The 18,282-nt window shown below is 67.1% G+C and overlaps 1 protein-coding gene across 1 annotated transcript; it reads right to left on the bottom strand.

Annotated features, from left to right (window-relative positions):
* Positions 1 to 1,442: 1,442 nt before the first annotated feature.
* On the bottom strand, positions 1,443 to 15,089 carry LOC309604326 (microfibril-associated glycoprotein 4-like; the record flags this gene model as incomplete). Its single annotated transcript, XM_082339271.1, has 5 exons — positions 1,443 to 1,626; positions 3,180 to 3,276; positions 3,373 to 3,534; positions 8,733 to 8,799; positions 15,049 to 15,089. Coding segments are annotated over 5 exons (551 nt in total), but the record flags the coding sequence as incomplete, so codon positions are not given.
* Between the last annotated feature and the right edge of the window lie 3,193 nt (positions 15,090 to 18,282).

The following is an 18,282-nucleotide window of genomic DNA, read 5'->3' as shown; positions in this document are numbered from 1 at the left end:
CATCATGGCCCCCGTTGACCCGGTGTCCCCCCATCATGGCTTCCATTGACCCGGTGTCCCCCCATCATGGCCCCGTTTGACCCGGTGTCCCCATCATGGCCCCCGTTGACCCGGTGTCCCCCCATCATGGCCTCCATTGACCCAGTGTCCCCTCCCCGTGGCCCATGGTGGCCCAATGTCCCCCATCATGGCCCCCGTTGACCCGGCGCCCCTCCCCCTCCCCCTCCATTGACCCAATGTCCCTCATCATGGCCCCCATTGACCCAATGTCCCCTCCCCCTCCCCCTCCTTGACCCAATGTCCCCCCCCCCATGGTTGACGTTGACCCGATGTCCCCCCATCATGGCCCCCGTTGACCCGGTGCCCCTCCCCCTCCCCCTCCATTGACCCCATGTCCCTCCCCATGGCCTCCATTGGCCCAATGTCCCTCATCATGGCCCCCATTGACCCAATGTCCCCTCCCCCTCCTTGACCCAATGTCCCCTCCCCCTCCCCCTCCTTGACCCAACGGCCCCTCCCCCCTGCCCCACCTTGACCCAATGTCCCCCCCCCATGGTTGACGTTGACCCGATGTCCCCCCATCATGGCCCCCGTTGACCCGGATGTCCCCCATCATGGCCCCCGTTGACCCGGGTGTCCCCCCATCATGGCCCCCGTTGACCCAATGTCCCCCCATCATGGCCTCCATTGACCCGGTGTCCCCCATCATGGCCCCCGTTGACCCAATGTCCCCCCATCATGGCCCCCATTGACCCGGTGTCCCCCATCATGGCCTCCGTTGACCCGGTTGTCCCCCCATCATGGCTTCCATTGACCCGGTGTCCCCCCATCATGGCCCCCGTTGACCCGGTGTCCCCCATCATGGCTTCCATTGACCGGTGTCCCCCCATCATGGCCCCCGTTGACCCGGTGTCCCCCCCATCATGGCTTCCATTGACCCGATGTCCCCCCATCATGGCCTCCGTTGACCCGGTGTCCCCCCATCATGGCCTCCGTTGACCCCGGTGTCCCCTCCCCGTGGCCCACGGTGGCCCAATGTCCCCCATCACGGCCCCCGTTGACCCAATGTCCCCTCCCCCTCCCCCCTCCTTGACCCAATGTCCCCCCCCCATGGTTGACGTTGACCCGATGTCCCCCCATCATGGCCCCCGTTGACCTGGTGCCCCTCCCCCTCCCCCTCCATTGACCCCATGTCCCCTCCCCATGGCCTCCATTGGCCCAATGTCCCTCATCATGGCCCCCATTGACCCAATGTCCCCTCCCCCTCCCCCTCCTTGACCCAATGTCCCCTCCCCCTCCCCCTCCTTGACCCAATGTCCCCTCCCCCCTGCCCCACCTTGACCCAATGTCCCCTCCCCATGGCCTCCATTGACCCGATGTCCCCCCATCACAGCCCCCGTTGCCCCGGCGCCCCTCCCCCCGCCCCTCCCCCCGCCCCTCACCCGCCCCCGCCGTCCACGAAGCCGCCGACGTGGAGGGTGTAGCCGTCCTCCTCGGCGCTGATGGCGTGGGGCGAGAGGGCGAAGGAGCCGTAGGTGGCGGCCGCCGTGTTGTTCTCGAAGTCCTCCAGCTCCACCCGCAGCTCGTAGCGGCCCTGCAGCGTCAGGAGGTGCAGCGGCTCCAGGCCTGCGGAGAGCGGGGCGTGGGGCCGGCCGTGGGGCCGGCCGTGGGGCGGGGCGGGGGGCACAAGATGGGGTGGGGCGGGGGGGGACAAGATGGGGCGGGGCGGGGGGGACAAGATGGGGCGGGGTGGGGGGACAAGATGGCGTCCGGCAGGGCGTGAGATGAGGAGGAGGTTGGGCACGATGTGGGGCACGGGAGGGCGTGGGGCCGGCCGTGGGGCCGGCCGTGGGGCGGGGTGGGGGACAAGATGGGGCGGGGTGGGGGGGACAAGATGGCGCCCGGCAGGGCGTGAGATGGGGAGGAGGTTGGGCACGATGTGGGGCACGGGAGGGTGTGGGGCGGGGTGTGGGGCACAAGATGGGGCGGGGTGGGGGGGACAAGATGGGGCGGGGTGGGGGGGACAAGATGGCGCCCGGCAGGGCGTGAGATGGGGAGGAGGTTGGGCACGATGTGGGGCACGGGAGGGTGTGGGGCCGGCCGTGGGGCCGGCCGTGGGGCGGGGTGTGGGGCACAAGATGGGGCGGGGTGGGGGACAAGATGGCGTCCAGCAGGGCGTGAGATGAGGAGGAGGTTGGGCACGATGTGGGGCACGGGAAGGTGTGGGGCCGGCCGTGGGGCCGGCCGTGGGGCGGGGTGGGGGACAAGATGGGGCGGGGTGGGGGGGACAAGATGGCGCCCGGCAGGGCGTGAGATGGGGAGGAGGTTGGGCATGATGTGGGGCACGGGAGGGTGTGGGGCGGGGTGTGGGGCAGGGTGTGGGGCACAGTGGGATGCGATGTGGGGCGGGATGTGGGGCACACCATGGGGCAGGCCATGGGTCACGCCATGGGGCAGGCCGTGGGTCAGGCCATGGGGCAGGCCATAGGGCACACCATGGGTCACGCCATGGGTTACGCCATGGGTCACGCCATGGGGCAGGCCATGGGGCAGGCCGTGGGTCAGGCCATGGGGCAGGCCATGGGTCACGCCATGGGTCACGCCATGGGTCACGCCATGGGGCAGGCCGTGGGTCACACCATACGCCATGGGTCACGCCATGGGGCAGGCCGTGGGTCAGGCCATGGGGCAGGCCATGGGTCACGCCATGGGTCACGCCATGGGGCAGGCCGTGGGGCAGGCCGTGGGTCAGGCCATGGGGCAGGCCATGGGTCACGCCATGGGTCACGCCATGGGGCAGGCCGTGGGTCACACCATACGCCATGGGTCACACCATACGCCATGGGTCACGCCATGGGGCAGGCCGTGGGGCAGGCCATGGGTCACGCCATGGGTCACGCCATGGGTCCCGCCATGGGGCAGGCCGTGGGTCACACCACACGCCATGGGGCAGGCCATGGGTCACGCCATGGGGCAGGCCATGGGTCCCGCCGTGGGGCAGGCCGTGGGTCCCACCGTACGCCGTGGGTCCCGCCGTGGGTCCCGCCGTGGGTCCCACCAAGAAGACGCGCAGCGCCGGGGGCCGAAGCCGAAGCGAGGGGAGGTGACCGGGTTGGGGCCCAACTGGGCGCTACTGGGGGCTACTGGGGGCTACTGGGGGCCACTGGGGGAGGCCTCACCGAGCCAGTACTCGCCGTCGGCGCGCCCGAAGCCCTGCCGGTAATCGTTCCAACCCCGGAAAAAACTGACGGAGCCGTTAAATCGCTTCTGGAAAACCTAAAATAACCCCCCCCCAAAAAAGAAAAATCATCATGGCGGGGGGTGGGGGGAGGGGAGGGGGTGGGGGAGGGGGGGGGGGGGAGGGGCGGGTACCGTCCAGACGTGGCCCTGGGTGCTCATGTCGCAGAAGACGGGGCGCGGCGGCCCCCCGCCCCCGCCCGGCGACACCAGGTAGACGCCGTCGCGCCGGGCCCCGGCGTCGTGGACGTCCTGGCAGTCGCGGGGGGGGGAGGGGCGGCTGGCAGGGGGGAGGGGCTGGGGGGGGGGAGGGGCACCAGTGGCACCAGTGGCACCAGTGGTACCGGTGGTACCAGGGGAAGCTCCAGTTCTGGCCCCGCTTCTGGGCCCGGTGGCCCCAGTCCCAGCCCCATCCCAGTATCCCCAGTCCCAGTATCCCCAGTCCCCTCCCAGTGGCCCCAGTCCCATCCCAGTGGCCCCAGTGCCAGCCCCATCCCAGTATCCCCAGTCCCAGTGGCCCCAGTCCCAGCCCCATCCCAGTATCCCCAGTCCCAGTGGCCCCAGCCCCATCCCAGTGGCCCCAGTCCCATCCCAGTGGCCCCAGTCCCATCCCAGTATCCCCAGTCCCAGTGGCCCCAGTCCCAGTGGCCCCAGTCCCAGCCCCATCCCAGTGGCCCCAGTCCCAGTGGCCCCATTCCCAGCCCCATCCCAGTATCCCCAGTCCCCTCCCAGTGGCCCCAGTCCCAGCCCAGTGGCCCCAGTGCCAGCCCCAGCCCCGTCCCAGCGCCCCCATCCCCCTCCCAGTGCCCCCAGTCCCCCTCCCAGTGCCCCCATCCTCATCCCAGTGCCCCCATCCCCCTCCCAGTGCCCCCAGTCCCCTCCCAGTGCCCCCATCCCCCTCACAGTGTCCCCAGTCCCCTCCCAGTGCCCCCATCCCCATCCCAGTGTCCCCAGTCCCCTCCCAGTGCCCCCATCCCCCTCCCAGTGCCCCCAGTACCCATCCCAGTGCCCCCATCCCCCTCCCAGTGCCCCCAGTACCCATCCCAGTGCCCCCAGTCCCTATCCCAGTGCCCCCAGTCCCCTCCCAGTGTCCCCAGTCCCCTCCCAGTGCCCCCAGTCCCTATCCCAGTGCCCGCATCCTCATCCCAGTGCTCCCAGTCCCCCTCCCAGTGCCCCCAGTCCCCTCCCAGTGTCCCCAGTCCCCCTCCCAGTGCCCCCAGTCCCTATCCCAGTGCCCCCAGTCCCCTCCCAGTGCCCCCATCCCCCTCCCAGTGCCCCCAGTCCCCTCCCAGTGCCCCCATCCCCCTCCCAGTGCCCCCAGTCCCCCTCCCAGTGTCCCCAGTCCCCTCCCAGTGCCCCCATCCCCATCCCAGTGTCCCCAGTCCCCTCCCAGTGCCCCCATCCCTATCCCAGTGCCCCCAGTCCCCTCCCAGTGCCCCCATCCCCCTCCCAGTGCCCCCAGTCCCCTCCCAGTGCCCCCATCCCCATCCCAGTGCCCCCAGTCCCCTCCCAGTGCCCCCATCCCCCTCCCAGTGCCCCCAGTCCCCTCCCAGTGCCCCCATCCCCCTCCCAGTGCCCCCAGTCCCTATCCCAGTGCCCCCATCCCCCTCCCAGTGCCCCCAGTCCCTATCCCAGTGCCCCCAGTCCCCTCCCAGTGCCCCCATCCCCATCCCAGTGCCCCCATCCCCCTCCCAGTGCCCCCAGTCCCTCCCAGTGCCCCCATCCTCATCCCAGTGCCCCCATCCCCCTCCCAGTGCCCCCAGTCCCTCCCAGTGCCCCCATCCTCATCCCAGTGCCCCCATCCCCCTCCCAGTGCCCCCAGTCCCCTTCCCAGTGCCCCCATCCCCCTCCCAGTGTCCCCAGTCCCCATCCCAGTGTCCCCAGTCCCCTCCCAGTGCCCCCATCCCCATCCCAGTGCCCCCAGTCCCCTCCCAGTGCCCCCATCCCCCTCCCAGTGTCCCCAGTCCCCATCCCAGTGTCCCCAGTCCCCTCCCAGTGCCCCCATCCCCATCCCAGTGCCCCCAGTCCCTATCCCAGTGCCCCCATCCCCCTCCCAGTGCCCCCAGTCCCTCCCAGTGCCCCCAGTCCCCTCCCAGTGCCCCCATCCCCCTCCCAGTGCCCCCAGTCCCTATCCCAGTGCCCCCAGTCCCCTCCCAGTGCCCCCATCCCCCTCCCAGTGCCCCCAGTCCCCTCCCAGTGCCCCCAGTCCCTATCCCAGTGCCCCCAGTCCCCTCCCAGTGCCCCCATCCCCCTCCCAGTGCCCCCAGTTCCCATCCCAGTGCCCCCAGTCCCCTCCCAGTGCCCCCAGTCCCCCTCCCAGTGCCCCCATCCCCCTCCCAGTGCCCCCAGTCCCCTCCCAGTGCCCCCATCCCCCTCCCAGTGCCCCCAGTCCCTATCCCAGTGCCCCCATCCCCCTCCCAGTGCCCCCAGTCCCTCCCAGTGCCCCCATCCTCATCCCAGTGCCCCCATCCCCCTCCCAGTGCCCCCAGTCCCCTTCCCAGTGCCCCCATCCCCATCCCAGTGCCCCCAGTCCCCTCCCAGTGCCCCCATCCCCCTCCCAGTGCCCCCAGTCCCCATCCCAGTGTCCCCAGTCCCCTCCCAGTGCCCCCATCCCCATCCCAGTGCCCCCAGTCCCTATCCCAGTGCCCCCATCCCCCTCCCAGTGTCCCCAGTCCCTATCCCAGTGCCCCCAGTACCCATCCCAGTGCCCCCAGTCCCTCCCAGTGCCCCCAGTCCCCTCCCAGTGCCCCCATCCCCCTATCCCAGTGCCCCCAGTCCCTATCCCAGTGTCCCCAGTCCCCTCCCAGTGCCCCCATCCCCCTCCCAGTGCCCCCAGTCCCCTCCCAGTGCCCCCAGTCCCTATCCCAGTGCCCCCAGTCCCCTCCCAGTGCCCCCATCCCCCTCCCAGTGCCCCCAGTTCCCATCCCAGTGCCCCCAGTCCCCTCCCAGTGCCCCCAGTCCCCCTCCCAGTGCCCCCATCCCCCTCCCAGTGCCCCCAGTCCCCATCCCAGTGTCCCCAGTCCCCTCCCAGTGCCCCCATCCCCATCCCAGTGCCCCCAGTCCCCATCCCAGTGCCCCCAGTCCCCTCCCAGTGCCCCCATCCCCATCCCAGTGCCCCCAGTCCCTATCCCAGTGCCCCCAGTCCCCTCCCAGTGTCCCCAGTCCCCATCCCAGTGCCCCCAGTCCCCTCCCAGTGCCCCCAGTACCCATCCCAGTGCCCCCAGTCCCCTCCCAGTGCCCCCATCCCCATCCCAGTGCCCCCAGTCCCCTCCCAGTGCCCCCAGTACCCATCCCAGTGCCCCCATCCTCATCCCAGTGCCCCCATCCCCATCCCAGTGCCCCCAGTTCCCCTCCCAGTGCCCCCAGTCCCCTCCCAGTGCCCCCAGTCCCCTTCCCAGTGCCCCCATCCCCCTCCCAGTGTCCCCAGTCCCCTCCCAGTGCCCCCATCCCCATCCCAGTGCCCCCAGTCCCCTCCCAGTGCCCCCATCCCCCTCCCAGTGCCCCCAGTCCCCTCCCAGTGCCCCCAGTTCCCCTCCCAGTGCCCCCAGTCCCCTCCCAGTGCCCCCAGTTCCCCTCCCAGTGCCCCCATCCCCCTCCCAGTGCCCCCAGTCCCTCCCAGTGCCCCCATCCTCATCCCAGTGCCCCCATCCCCCTCCCAGTGCCCCCAGTCCCTCCCAGTGCCCCCATCCTCATCCCAGTGCCCCCATCCCCCTCCCAGTGCCCCCAGTCCCCTTCCCAGTGCCCCCATCCCCCTCCCAGTGTCCCCAGTCCCCATCCCAGTGTCCCCAGTCCCCTCCCAGTGCCCCCATCCCCATCCCAGTGCCCCCAGTCCCCTCCCAGTGCCCCCATCCCCCTCCCAGTGTCCCCAGTCCCCATCCCAGTGTCCCCAGTCCCCTCCCAGTGCCCCCATCCCCATCCCAGTGCCCCCAGTCCCTATCCCAGTGCCCCCATCCCCCTCCCAGTGCCCCCAGTCCCTCCCAGTGCCCCCAGTCCCCTCCCAGTGCCCCCATCCCCCTCCCAGTGCCCCCAGTCCCTATCCCAGTGCCCCCAGTCCCCTCCCAGTGCCCCCATCCCCCTCCCAGTGCCCCCAGTCCCCTCCCAGTGCCCCCAGTCCCTATCCCAGTGCCCCCAGTCCCCTCCCAGTGCCCCCATCCCCCTCCCAGTGCCCCCAGTTCCCATCCCAGTGCCCCCAGTCCCCTCCCAGTGCCCCCAGTCCCCCTCCCAGTGCCCCCATCCCCCTCCCAGTGCCCCCAGTCCCCTCCCAGTGCCCCCATCCCCCTCCCAGTGCCCCCAGTCCCTATCCCAGTGCCCCCATCCCCCTCCCAGTGCCCCCAGTCCCTCCCAGTGCCCCCATCCTCATCCCAGTGCCCCCATCCCCCTCCCAGTGCCCCCAGTCCCCTTCCCAGTGCCCCCATCCCCATCCCAGTGCCCCCAGTCCCCTCCCAGTGCCCCCATCCCCCTCCCAGTGCCCCCAGTCCCCATCCCAGTGTCCCCAGTCCCCTCCCAGTGCCCCCATCCCCATCCCAGTGCCCCCAGTCCCTATCCCAGTGCCCCCATCCCCCTCCCAGTGTCCCCAGTCCCTATCCCAGTGCCCCCAGTACCCATCCCAGTGCCCCCAGTCCCTCCCAGTGCCCCCAGTCCCCTCCCAGTGCCCCCATCCCCCTCCCAGTGCCCCCAGTCCCTATCCCAGTGTCCCCAGTCCCCTCCCAGTGCCCCCATCCCCCTCCCAGTGCCCCCAGTCCCCTCCCAGTGCCCCCAGTCCCTATCCCAGTGCCCCCAGTCCCCTCCCAGTGCCCCCATCCCCCTCCCAGTGCCCCCAGTTCCCATCCCAGTGCCCCCAGTCCCCTCCCAGTGCCCCCAGTCCCCCTCCCAGTGCCCCCATCCCCCTCCCAGTGCCCCCAGTCCCCATCCCAGTGTCCCCAGTCCCCTCCCAGTGCCCCCATCCCCATCCCAGTGCCCCCAGTCCCCATCCCAGTGCCCCCAGTCCCCTCCCAGTGCCCCCATCCCCATCCCAGTGCCCCCAGTCCCTATCCCAGTGCCCCCAGTCCCCTCCCAGTGTCCCCAGTCCCCATCCCAGTGCCCCCAGTCCCCTCCCAGTGCCCCCAGTACCCATCCCAGTGCCCCCAGTCCCCTCCCAGTGCCCCCATCCCCATCCCAGTGCCCCCAGTCCCCTCCCAGTGCCCCCAGTACCCATCCCAGTGCCCCCATCCTCATCCCAGTGCCCCCATCCCCATCCCAGTGCCCCCAGTTCCCCTCCCAGTGCCCCCAGTCCCCTCCCAGTGCCCCCAGTCCCCTTCCCAGTGCCCCCATCCCCCTCCCAGTGTCCCCAGTCCCCTCCCAGTGCCCCCATCCCCATCCCAGTGCCCCCAGTCCCCTCCCAGTGCCCCCATCCCCCTCCCAGTGCCCCCAGTCCCCTCCCAGTGCCCCCAGTCCCCTCCCAGTGCCCCCAGTTCCCCTCCCAGTGCCCCCAGTCCCCTCCCAGTGCCCCCGCTCACCCCGGGGGGCGATGGGCTGTCCCCGTCCCAGCACCACCAGTACCACCAGCACGGCCAGACCCAGTGCCTGGGGGGGGCAGGGACATATGGGGGGTAAGGGGACATATAGGGGACGTATGGGGGGTCGGGGGACGTATGGGGGGTGAGGGACGTATAGGGGACGTATGGGGGGGCCGGGGGACGTATGGGGGGTAAGGGACATATAGGGGACATATGGGGGGGCCGGGGGACGTATGGGGGGTGAGGGACATATAGGGGACGTATGGGGGGGCCGGGGGACGTATGGGGGTGTGAGGGACATATAGGGGACGTATGGGGGGGGTCGGGGGACGTATGGGGGGGTGAGGGACATATAGGGGACGTATGGGGGGGTCGGGGGATGTATGGGGGGTAAGGGGACATATAGGGGACGTATGGGGGGGCCGGGGGATGTATGGGGGGTAAGGGACATATAGGGGACGTATGGGGGGGCCGGGGGACGTATGGGGGGTGAGGGACATATAGGGGACGTATGGGGGGGCCGGGGGATGTATGGGGGGTAAGGGACATATAGGGGACGTATGGGGGGGCCGGGGGACGTATGGGGGGTGAGGGACATATAGGGGACGTATGGGGGGGGTCGGGGGACGTATGGGGGGGTAAGGGACATATAGGGGACGTATGGGGGGGGCCGGGGGATGTATGGGGGGTAAGGGACATATAGGGGACGTATGGGGGGGGCCGGGGGACGTATGGGGGGTGAGGGACATATAGGGGACATGGGGGGGGGTCGGGGGACGTATGGGGGGGTAAGGGACATATAGGGGACGTATGGGGGGGCCGGGGGATGTATGGGGGGTAAGGGACATATAGGGGACGTATGGGGGGGCCGGGGGACGTATGGGGGGTAAGGGACATATAGGGGACGTATGGGGGGGCCGGGGGATGTATGGGGGGTGAGGGACATATAGGGGGACGTATGGGGGGGCCGGGGGACGTATGGGGGGGTAAGGGACATATAGGGGACGTATGGGGGGGCCGGGGGACGTATGGGGGGTGAGGGACATATAGGGGACGTATGGGGGGGCCGGGGGACGTATGGGGGGTGAGGGACATATAGGGGACGTATGGGGGGGTCGGGGGATGTATGGGGGGTAAGGGACATATAGGGGACGTATGGGGGGGCCGGGGGACGTATGGGGGGTGAGGGACATATAGGGGACGTATGGGGGGGGCCGGGGGACGTATGGGGGGGTAAGGGACATATAGGGGACGTATGGGGGGGGTCGGGGGACGTATGGGGGGGTAAGGGACATATAGGGGACGTATGGGGGGGCCGGGGGATGTATGGGGGGTAAGGGACATATAGGGGACGTATGGGGGGGCCGGGGGACGTATGGGGGGTAAGGGACATATAGGGGGACGTATGGGGGGGGCCGGGGGACGTATGGGGGGTGAGGGACATATAGGGGACATGGGGGGGGTCGGGGGACGTATGGGGGGGTAAGGGACATATAGGGGACGTATGGGGGGGCCGGGGGATGTATGGGGGGTAAGGGACATATAGGGGACGTATGGGGGGGCCGGGGGACGTATGGGGGGTAAGGGACATATAGGGGACGTATGGGGGGGCCGGGGGATGTATGGGGGGTGAGGGACATATAGGGGACGTATGGGGGGGTCGGGGGACGTATGGGGGGGTAAGGGACATATAGGGGACGTATGGGGGGGGTCGGGGGACGTATGGGGGGGTAAGGGACATATAGGGGACGTATGGGGGGGCCGGGGGATGTATGGGGGGTAAGGGACATATAGGGGACGTATGGGGGGGCCGGGGGACGTATGGGGGGTGAGGGACATATAGGGGACATGGGGGGGGTCGGGGGACGTATGGGGGGGTAAGGGACATATAGGGGACGTATGGGGGGGCCGGGGGACGTATGGGGGGTAAGGGACATATAGGGGACGTATGGGGGGGCCGGGGGATGTATGGGGGGTGAGGGACATATAGGGGACGTATGGGGGGGCCGGGGGATGTATGGGGGGTGAGGGACATATAGGGGACGTATGGGGGGGCCGGGGGACGTATGGGGGGGTCGGGGGACATATAGGGGACGTATAGGGGGGCCGGGGGATGTATGGGGGGTGAGGGACATATAGGGGACGTATGGGGGGGTCGGGGGACGTATGGGGGGGTAAGGGACATATAGGGGACGTATGGGGGGGGTCGGGGGACGTATGGGGGGGTAAGGGACATATAGGGGACGTATGGGGGGTGAGGGACATATAGGGGACGTATGAGGGGGTCGGGGGATGTATGGGGGGGTAAGGGACATATAGGGGACGTATGGGGGGGCTGGGGGACGTATGGGGGGTGAGGGACATATAGGGGACGTATGGGGGGGGTGAGGGACATATAGGGGACGTATGGGGGGGCCGGGGGACGTATGGGGGGGTAAGGGACATATAGGGGACGTATGGGGGGGCCGGGGGATGTATGGGGGGTAAGGGACATATAGGGGACGTATGGGGGGGTAAGGGACATATAGGGGACGTATGGGGGGGTCGGGGGACGTATGGGGGGGTGAGGGACATATAGGGGACGTATGGGGGGGCCGGGGGATGTATGGGGGGTAAGGGACATATAGGGGACGTATGGGGGGGCCGGGGGATGTATGGGGGGGTAAGGGACATATAGGGGACGTATGGGGGGGCCGGGGGACGTATGGGGGGTGAGGGACATATAGGGGACGTATGGGGGGGCCGGGGGATGTATGGGGGGGGTAAGGGACATATAGGGGACGTATGGGGGGGCCGGGGGACGTATGGGGGGTGAGGGACATATAGGGGACGTATGGGGGGGGCCGGGGGACGTATGGGGGGTAAGGGACATATAGGGGACGTATGGGGGGGCCGGGGGACATATGGGGGGTAAGGGACATATAGGGGACGTATGGGGGGGTCGGGGGACGTATGGGGGGTGAGGGACATATAGGGGACGTATGGGGGGGTCGGGGATGTATGGGGGGGTAAGGGACATATAGGGGACGTATGGGGGGGTCGGGGGATGTATGGGGGGGTAAGGGACATATAGGGGACGTATGGGGGGGCCGGGGGACGTATGGGGGGTGAGGGACATATAGGGGACGTATGGGGGGGCCGGGGGACGTATGGGGGGGTAAGGGACATATAGGGGACGTATGGGGGGGCCGGGGACGTATGGGGGGTAAGGGACATATAGGGGACGTATGGGGGGGCCGGGGGATGTATGGGGGGTAAGGCACATATAGGGGACGTATGGGGGGGTCGGGGGACGTATGGGGGGTGAGGGACATATAGGGGACGTATGGGGGGGCCGGGGGACGTATGGGGGGTGAGGGACATATAGGGGACGTATGGGGGGCCGGGGGACGTATGGGGGGTAAGGGACATATAGGGGACGTATGGGGGGGTCGGGGGACGTATGGGGGGTAAGGGACATATAGGGGACGTATGGGGGGGTCGGGGGACGTATGGGGGGTGAGGGACATATAGGGGACGTATGGGGGGGCCGGGGGATGTATGGGGGGTAAGGGACATATAGGGGACGTATGGGGGGGCCGGGGGACGTATGGGGGGGTCGGGGGACATATAGGGGACGTATGGGGGGGTCGGGGGACGTATGGGGGGGTCGGGGGACATATGGGGGGTGAGGGACATATAGGGGACGTATGGGGGGGCCGGGGGACGTATGGGGGGTGAGGGACATATAGGGGACGTATGGGGGGCCGGGGGACGTTATGGGGGGTAAGGGACATATAGGGGACGTATGGGGGGGTCGGGGACGTATGGGGGGTAAGGGACATATAGGGGACGTATGGGGGGGCCGGGGGACGTATGGGGGGTGAGGGACATATAGGGGACGTATGGGGGGGCCGGGGGACGTATGGGGGGGTGAGGGACATATAGGGGACGTATGGGGGGGCGGGGGGATGTATGGGGGGGTGAGGGACATATAGGGGACGTATGGGGGGTCGGGGGACGTATGGGGGGTAAGGGACATATAGGGGACGTATGGGGGGGTCGGGGGACATATGGGGGGGTAAGGGACATATAGGGGACGTATGGGGGGGCCGGGGGGACGTATGGGGGGGTGAGGGACATATAGGGGACGTATGGGGGGGGCCGGGGGACGTATGGGGGGGTGAGGGACATATAGGGACGTATGGGGGGGTCGGGGGATGTATGGGGGGTAAGGGACATATAGGGGACGTATGGGGGGGTCGGGGGACGTATGGGGGGTAAGGGACATATAGGGGACGTATGGGGGGGCCGGGGGACGTATGGGGGGGTCGGGGGACATATAGGGGACGTATGGGGGGGCCGGGGGACGTATGGGGGGGTAAGGGACATATAGGGGACGTATGGGGGGGTGAGGGACATATAGGGGACGTATGGGGGGTAAGGGACATATAGGGGACGTATGGGGGGGCCATATGGGGGGGCGAGGGACATATGGGGGGTTACGGGACATATGGGGGCCATAGGGGGGGTTAAGGGACATGGGGGGGGTCAGGGACGTATGGAGGGGGTCGGGGGACATATAGGGGGTTTCGGGACATATGGGGAGGACATGGGGGGCAAGGGACGTATGGGGAAGTTACGGGGCATACGGGGGGTAGGGGACATACGGGGCCATATGGGGGGGTCAGGGGCCATATGGGGGCCATATAGGGGGGCTGAGGGGCCATATGGGGGGGTTAGGGGATATATGGGGGGGTGAGGGGCCATATAGGGGCCATATGGGGGGTCAGGGGCCATATGGGGGGCTGAGGGGCCATATGGGGGGCTCAGGGGCCATATAGGGGCCATATGGGGGGGCTGAGGGGCCATATGGGGGCCATATGGGGGGGTCAGGGGCCATATAGGGGCCATATGGGGGGCTGAGGGGCCATATGGGGGGCTCAGGGGCCATATAGGGGCCATATGGGGGGGTCAGGGGCCATATGGGGTCCATCTGGGGGGTGAGGAGATATATGGGGGGCTTAGGGGCTATATAGGGGGCCATATGGGGGGGTGAGGAGATATATGGGGGGGTTAGGGGCCATATAGGGGCCATATGGGGGGCTGAGGGGCCATATAGGGGCCATATGGGGGGGTTAGGGGATATATGGGGGGGTGAGGGGCCATATGGGGGGCTGAGGGGCCATATGGGGGCCATATGGGGGGGTTAGGGGCTATATGGGGGGTTAGGGGCCATATGGGGGGCTGAGGGGCCATATGGGGGCGTGAGAGGCCATATAGGGGCCATATGGGGGGGTTGGGGGCCATATGGGGGGCTGAGGGGCCATATGGGGGCCATATGGGGGGGTTAGGGGGATATATGGGGGGCTGAGAGGGCCATATAGGGCCATATGGGGGGGTTAGGGGATATATGGGGGGGCTGAGAGGCCATATAGGGGCCATATGGGGGGGTTAGGGGATATATGGGGGGCTGAGAGGCCATATAGGGGCCATATGGGGGGGTTAGGGATATATGGGGGGCTGAGGGGCTATATGGGGGGGCGAGGGGCCATATAGGGGCCATATGGGGGGCTGAGGGGCCATATGGGGGGCTGAGGGGCCATATAGGGGCCATATGGGGGGCCGAGGGGCCATATCGGGGGCTGAGGGGCCATATAGGGGCCATCTGGGGGGGGTTAGGGGATATATGGGGGGGCGAGGGGCTATATGGGGGGCTTAGGGGCTATATAGGGGCCATATGGGGGGGTTAGGGGCCATATGGGGGGCTGAGGGGCCATATGGGGGGCTTAGGGGCTATATAGGGGCCATATGGGGGGGTTAGGGGCCATATGGGGGGCTGAGGGGCCATATGGGGGGCTTAGGGGCTATATAGGGGCCATATGGGGGGGTTAGGGGCCATATGGGGGGGCTCAAGGGCCATATAGGGGCCATATGGGGGGGTTAGGGGCCATATGGGGGGCCGAGGGGGCCATATGGGGGGCTTAGGGGCCATATGGGGGCCATATGGGGGGCCGAGGGGCCATATGGGGGGCCGAGGGGCCATATGGGGGCCATCTGGGGGGGTTAGGGGCCATATGGGGGGGCTCAAGGGCCATATAGGGGCCATATGGGGGGCCGAGGGGCCATATGGGGGCCATCTGGGGGGGTTAGGGGATATATGGGGGGGGCGAGGGGCCATAATGGGGGGGTTAGGGGCCATATGGGGGGCTCAGGGGCCATATAGGGGCCATATGGGGGCCGAGGGCCATATGGGGGCCATCTGGGGGGTGAGGGGATGTGGGGGGTGGGGCGGGGGGCCTATGGGGGCCATAGGGGCGGGGGTCCGCGGCCGTACCTCCATGGCGCCGGCGGCAGCTCTGGCCCCGTCGCGGCCCCCCCGGCGCGGGGCGGGGGAGGGGGGAGGCCCCGTCAGGGGCGGCCGGGAGGGGGACGCCAAGGGGCCTATAGGGGGGCCTCTATAGGGGACCAGCCCCCGCTCGGCTCCTCTGGGGGGGGAATGCCCTGAACTCGGCCCCTCTATAGGGGAAATGCCCATACATCTGCCCCTCTATAGGGGACACAAGCCTGAACTCGGCTTTTCTATAGGGGGGGACAGCCTGAACTCGGCTTTTCTATAGGGGGGACAGCCTGAACTCGGCTTTTTCTATAGGGGAAACAGCCTGAACTCGGCTTTTCTATAGGGGAAACAGCCTGAACTCGGCTTTTCTATAGGGGGGGACAGCCTGAACTCGGCTTTTCTATAGGGGAAACAGCGTTAATTCTGCCCCTCTATAGGGGAACAGCCCCTGCTCGGCTCCTCTGGGGGGGGAATGCCCTGAACTCAGCCCCTCTATAGGGGAAATGCCCATACATGTGCCCCTCTATAGGGGGGACAGCCCGAACTCGGCTTTTCTATAGGGGACACAGCCTGAACTCGGCTTTTCTATAGGGGAAACAGTGTTAATTCTGCCCCTCTATAGGGGAACAGCCCCTGCTCGGCTCCTCTGGGGGGGGAATGCCCTGAACTCGGCTCCTCTATAGGGGAAATGCCTGTACATCTGCCCCTCTATAGGGGACACAGCCTGAACTCGGCTTTTCTATAGGGGGGGACAGCCTGAACTCGGCTTTTCTATAGGGGGACAGCCTGAACTCGGCTTTTCTATAGGGAAACAGCCTGAACTCGGCTTTTCTATAGGGGACACAGCCTGAACTCGGCTTTTCTATAGGGGAAACAGCCTGAACTCGGCTTCTCTATAGGGGAAACAGCGTTAATTCTGCCCCTCTATAGGGGAACAGCCCCTGCTCGGCTCCTCTGGGGGGGGAATGCCCTGAACTCGGCTCCTCTATAGGGGAAATGCCTGTACATCTGCCCCTCTATAGGGGACACAGCCTGAACTCGGCTTTTCTATAGGGGGGACAGCCTGAACTCGGCTTTTCTATAGGGGGGACAGCCTGAACTCGGCTTTTCTATAGGGGAAACAGCCTGAACTCGGCTTTTCTATAGGGGACACAGCCTGAACTTCGGCTTTTCTATAGGGGAAACAGCCTGAACTCGGCTTCTCTATAGGGGAAACAGCGTTAATTCTGCCCCTCTATAGGGGAACAGCCCCTGCTCGGCTCCTCTGGGGGGGGAATGCCCTGAACTCGGCTCCTCTATAGGGGAAATGCCTGTACATCTGCCCCTCTATAGGGGACACAGCCTGAACTCGGCTTTTCTATAGGGGGGACAGCCTGAACTCGGCTTTTCTATAGGGGAAACAGCGTTAATTCTGCCCCTCTATAGGGGAAATGCCCTTAGCTCTGCTCCTCTATAGGGGAACAGCCCCAGCTCGGCTCCTCTATAGGGGAAATGCCCGTACGTCTGCCCCTCTATAGGGGGGACAGCCTGAATTCTGCTCCTCTATAGGGGAAACACCCTGAACTCTGCTCTTCTATAGGGGAAACAGCCCGCCTTTCCTTTTCTATAGGGGAAAGCGCCATACATCCGCTGCTCTATAGGGGAAATATCCTTAACCGTGCTCCTCTATAGGGGGACGGCTTTACCTCTGCTCTCCTATAGGGGAAACACCCCGAACTCGGCTCCTCTATAGGGGCTGTACCCCGAACTCCGCTTCTCTATAGCGGGCATAGCCGCGTGTCTGCGCCTCTATAGGGGATAGACCCTTAGCTGTGCTGTTCTATAGGGGATGCACCCCCAACTGTGCTGTTCTATAGGGGATGCACCCCCAACTGTGCTGTTCTATAGGGGATACACCCTTAGCTCTGCCCCTCTATAGGGGGTATACCCTTAATTTTGCCCCCTCCCCATAGGGAAACACCCTTAACTCTGCCTCCCTATAGGTTAAACACGCACAGCCTCGCCCCCCCAAAGCAGCTATACCCTTAGCTCCGCCCCCCTATAGGAGCTATAACCCCCCCCCCCCAGTCCTCCGCCATCCCGGCGTGCAATGGCCGGCCCCCCTCACAAGATGGCGGCCGCGGCGCGGGGCGCGCTGGGAGTTGTAGTCCGCCCGCCTTAGCGAGCCAATGAGGGAGGCGGGGGGAGGGCGGACTCCATTTCCCGTCGTCCCCGGGCGGGGCGGCGGGTAGCGGCGGCCACAAGATGGCGGCCTCCCGCGGGGCACGCTGGGAGTTGTAGTCCGCCCGCCTTGGCGAGCCAATGAGGGAGGCGGGGACGGCGGACTCCATTTCCCGTCGTCCCCCGCGCGGGCCGCCAGGACAACCGGAAGAGGCGGGGAAGGTGCGTGTGTGTGTGTGTGCGTGGGGGGGGGTTGTGGGCGCGTGGCGTCGCCTGGCGTCTTCGCGTCCGGGTTTGGGCCCAGGCGGCAGCGAGAAGCGGCGGAGGAGGGAGGGGGATCCCCGCCGGGCGCCAGCGGAGCCGGTGAGGGAGCGTTGGCGACCGTTGGGGGGCCGTTGGTGGCCGTTGGCGACCGTTGGCCAGCGGGCGAGGCTGGGGCGGGGGGGGGGGTGGCAGGCCCGCGCGGCGGCGCGGCCGTTGTGTGTGTGTGTGGGGGGGCGGTGAGGAGAAAGGGCGGTTTGTGGGGGGGGGGGGAGGGGGGGGAAAAGGGCTTTTTTGGGGGAAAAAAGGGGGGAAATGGGGGTGGGGGGGGGGGAATGGCGGGTGGGGGGGGAGGGGGGAAGGGGGTTTTGAGGGGAAAAGTGGGGGCTTGGGGGGGGAAGGGAGGTTTTGAGTGGAAAAAGTGGGGTTTTGGGGGAGTTGTGAGGGGAAAAAGTGGGTTTTGGGGGGGCAAGGGAGGTTTTGAGTGGAAAAAGTGGGGTTTTGGGGGAGTTGTGAGGGGAAAAAGTGGGTTTTGAGGGAGTTGTGAGGGAAAAAGTAGGGTTTTGGGGGGGAAAAGGGAGGTTTTGAGGGAAAAAAGTGGGGTTTTGGGCAGAGTTGTGAGGGAAAAAGTAGGGTTTTGAGGGGGAAAAGGGAGGTTTTGAGGGAAAAAAGTGGGGTTTTGGGCAGAGTTGTGAGGGAAAAAGTAGGGTTTTGGGGGGGGGAAGGAGGTTTTGAGTGGAAAAAGTAGGATTTTGGGGGCAGTTGTGAGGGAAAAAAGTAGGGTTTTGGGGGGGGGAAGGGAGGTTTTGA

The sequence above is a fragment of the Platalea leucorodia genome (genome assembly GCF_965183815.1).
Source record: "Platalea leucorodia genome assembly, contig: HAP1_HAP1_SCAFFOLD_643, whole genome shotgun sequence".
NCBI classification, from domain to species: domain Eukaryota; kingdom Metazoa; phylum Chordata; class Aves; order Pelecaniformes; family Threskiornithidae; genus Platalea; species Platalea leucorodia.
This window is presented reverse-complemented; position numbering and strand designations above follow the sequence as displayed.